Source organism: Teleopsis dalmanni, chromosome 2 (genome assembly GCF_002237135.1).
Source record: "Teleopsis dalmanni isolate 2A chromosome 2, ASM223713v2, whole genome shotgun sequence".
NCBI classification, from domain to species: domain Eukaryota; kingdom Metazoa; phylum Arthropoda; class Insecta; order Diptera; family Diopsidae; genus Teleopsis; species Teleopsis dalmanni.
In genome coordinates this window covers 55,343,819-55,345,384 of record NC_051847.1, presented here as the reverse complement: position 1 = coordinate 55,345,384, position 1,566 = coordinate 55,343,819, and the positions used below count along the sequence as shown (strand labels likewise).

The 1,566-nt window shown below is 41.2% G+C and overlaps 1 protein-coding gene across 1 annotated transcript; it reads left to right on the top strand.

Annotated features, from left to right (window-relative positions):
* Positions 1 to 236: 236 nt before the first annotated feature.
* On the top strand, positions 237 to 1,328 carry LOC119674587. Its single transcript, XM_038085730.1, has one exon. The coding sequence runs from the start codon at positions 237 to 239 to the stop codon at positions 1,326 to 1,328; it is 1,092 nt and encodes a 363-aa protein (XP_037941658.1).
* The last annotated feature ends 238 nt before the right edge of the window (positions 1,329 to 1,566 follow it).

Below are 1,566 nucleotides of genomic sequence, written 5' to 3'. Positions count from 1 at the left end.
GTAGGATGGACAATTTGTCGCGTAAAGTTACGAGCCGACGTGAAACGATGTTTCAAATGTTTTGGGGTTGGCCACGTACAAGCAAATTGCACTGGTCGAGACAGAAAAGGACAAGGATTGTGCATACGTTGCGGGGAGAAAGGGCATAAGTTCAAAGAATGCACAAAACCACCGAAATGCTGTCTATGCCTTAATGAAGGGCTCACAGCAATAAATCACATTCCTGGATCAACTAGATGCTCGGCACACAAGAAAATAGGATATTAATTAAAGTACTTCAAGCAAATATACACAGAAGTAAAGTAGCTGACGCTCTCCTAGCGCAAATAGTTATAGAACGGAGAATCGATCTAGTGCTTATAAGCGAGCAGTACAGAAAAAAGGAAAGCGGAACCTGGATAGATGACAACACAACAACTGCTGCAATCTGGGTACCAAGAGGCAGTAAAACACAAGTCACTAATAGCGGTAAAGGAAACGGTTATGTTTACGCAAAATGTAACGGAGTGACGGTAATGAGCTGCTATTTAACACCCAGCGATGATATGCAAACATTTCTAAATAAGTTAGAAGCAATTGAGGATAAAATTCTACAGCTCGACGGTTCTTTCATTGTAGGTGGCGACTTTAATTTCAGGGCAATAGAATGGGGAATGGGAACTACAAACTCAAGGGGAAGACGAGTTTTAGAAATGGCTGCCAGGCTAGATCTTATAGTCGCAAATACGGGTACGACCCCAACTTTCAGAAGAGAAGGATGTCAAGGCACTATACCAGATATCACACTTACATCGGAAAGAATAGCTAGTAAGCTTAACCAATGGAGAGTCTTAGAAGACTACACTGGAAGTGACCACCAATATCTGTCGTACTGTATACAGACCGAGACAATTTCGGGTAATGATCGAAGCACAAGAGGAACCCACAAATGGAAGGTGGCGAAACTAAAAACAAGAAGCCTATTAGAAGCAATTGATGCCGCACTCCCTACGCATATAGCAAATGCGGAAGAAGGGGTGAGACATACAATGACAAGAATTACACAGGCATGTGCGATAGCAATGCCAAAAATTACTCAAAAGAAAGGTAAAAAGGGCGCTTACTGGTGGACAGAAGAAATAAGTCAACTGCGAAAAGCATGTCTACTCACACGAAGACGCTACACGAGAGCTAGACGAAATGGAACCAGTGAGGCAGAAGGTAGAGAATATATCCAAGCCAAAAAAAACCTAAAAAAAGCGATTAACACAAGTAAACGAAGAAAATGGAAGGAACTTCGAAATGACATAAATCATGATCCATGGGGCCTTGGATACATGAAGAAATGAAGAAATTAGGAGTAAAATCAGCAGTAAGTGATTTAGAAGAAAGGAAAATGAACGAAATTGTTAATACCCTGTTTCCAAACCACGATATAAGGAGTGACGAAAATGTTGCTCAAGTCCAACCGGAAAATATTGAAAACTTCACGGAGAGAGAACTAACGATCGCCGCTAAAGAGCTACAAAATAATAAAACACCTGGACCGGATGGGGTACCAAACGAAGTTTTAAAAATAATTGCGGA

What these genes read in the sequence shown, in the direction of transcription:
- LOC119674587 (XM_038085730.1), top strand. Translation starts at nt 237, where the DNA reads ATGCTCGGCACACAAGAAAATAGGATATTAATTAAAGTACTTCAAGCA.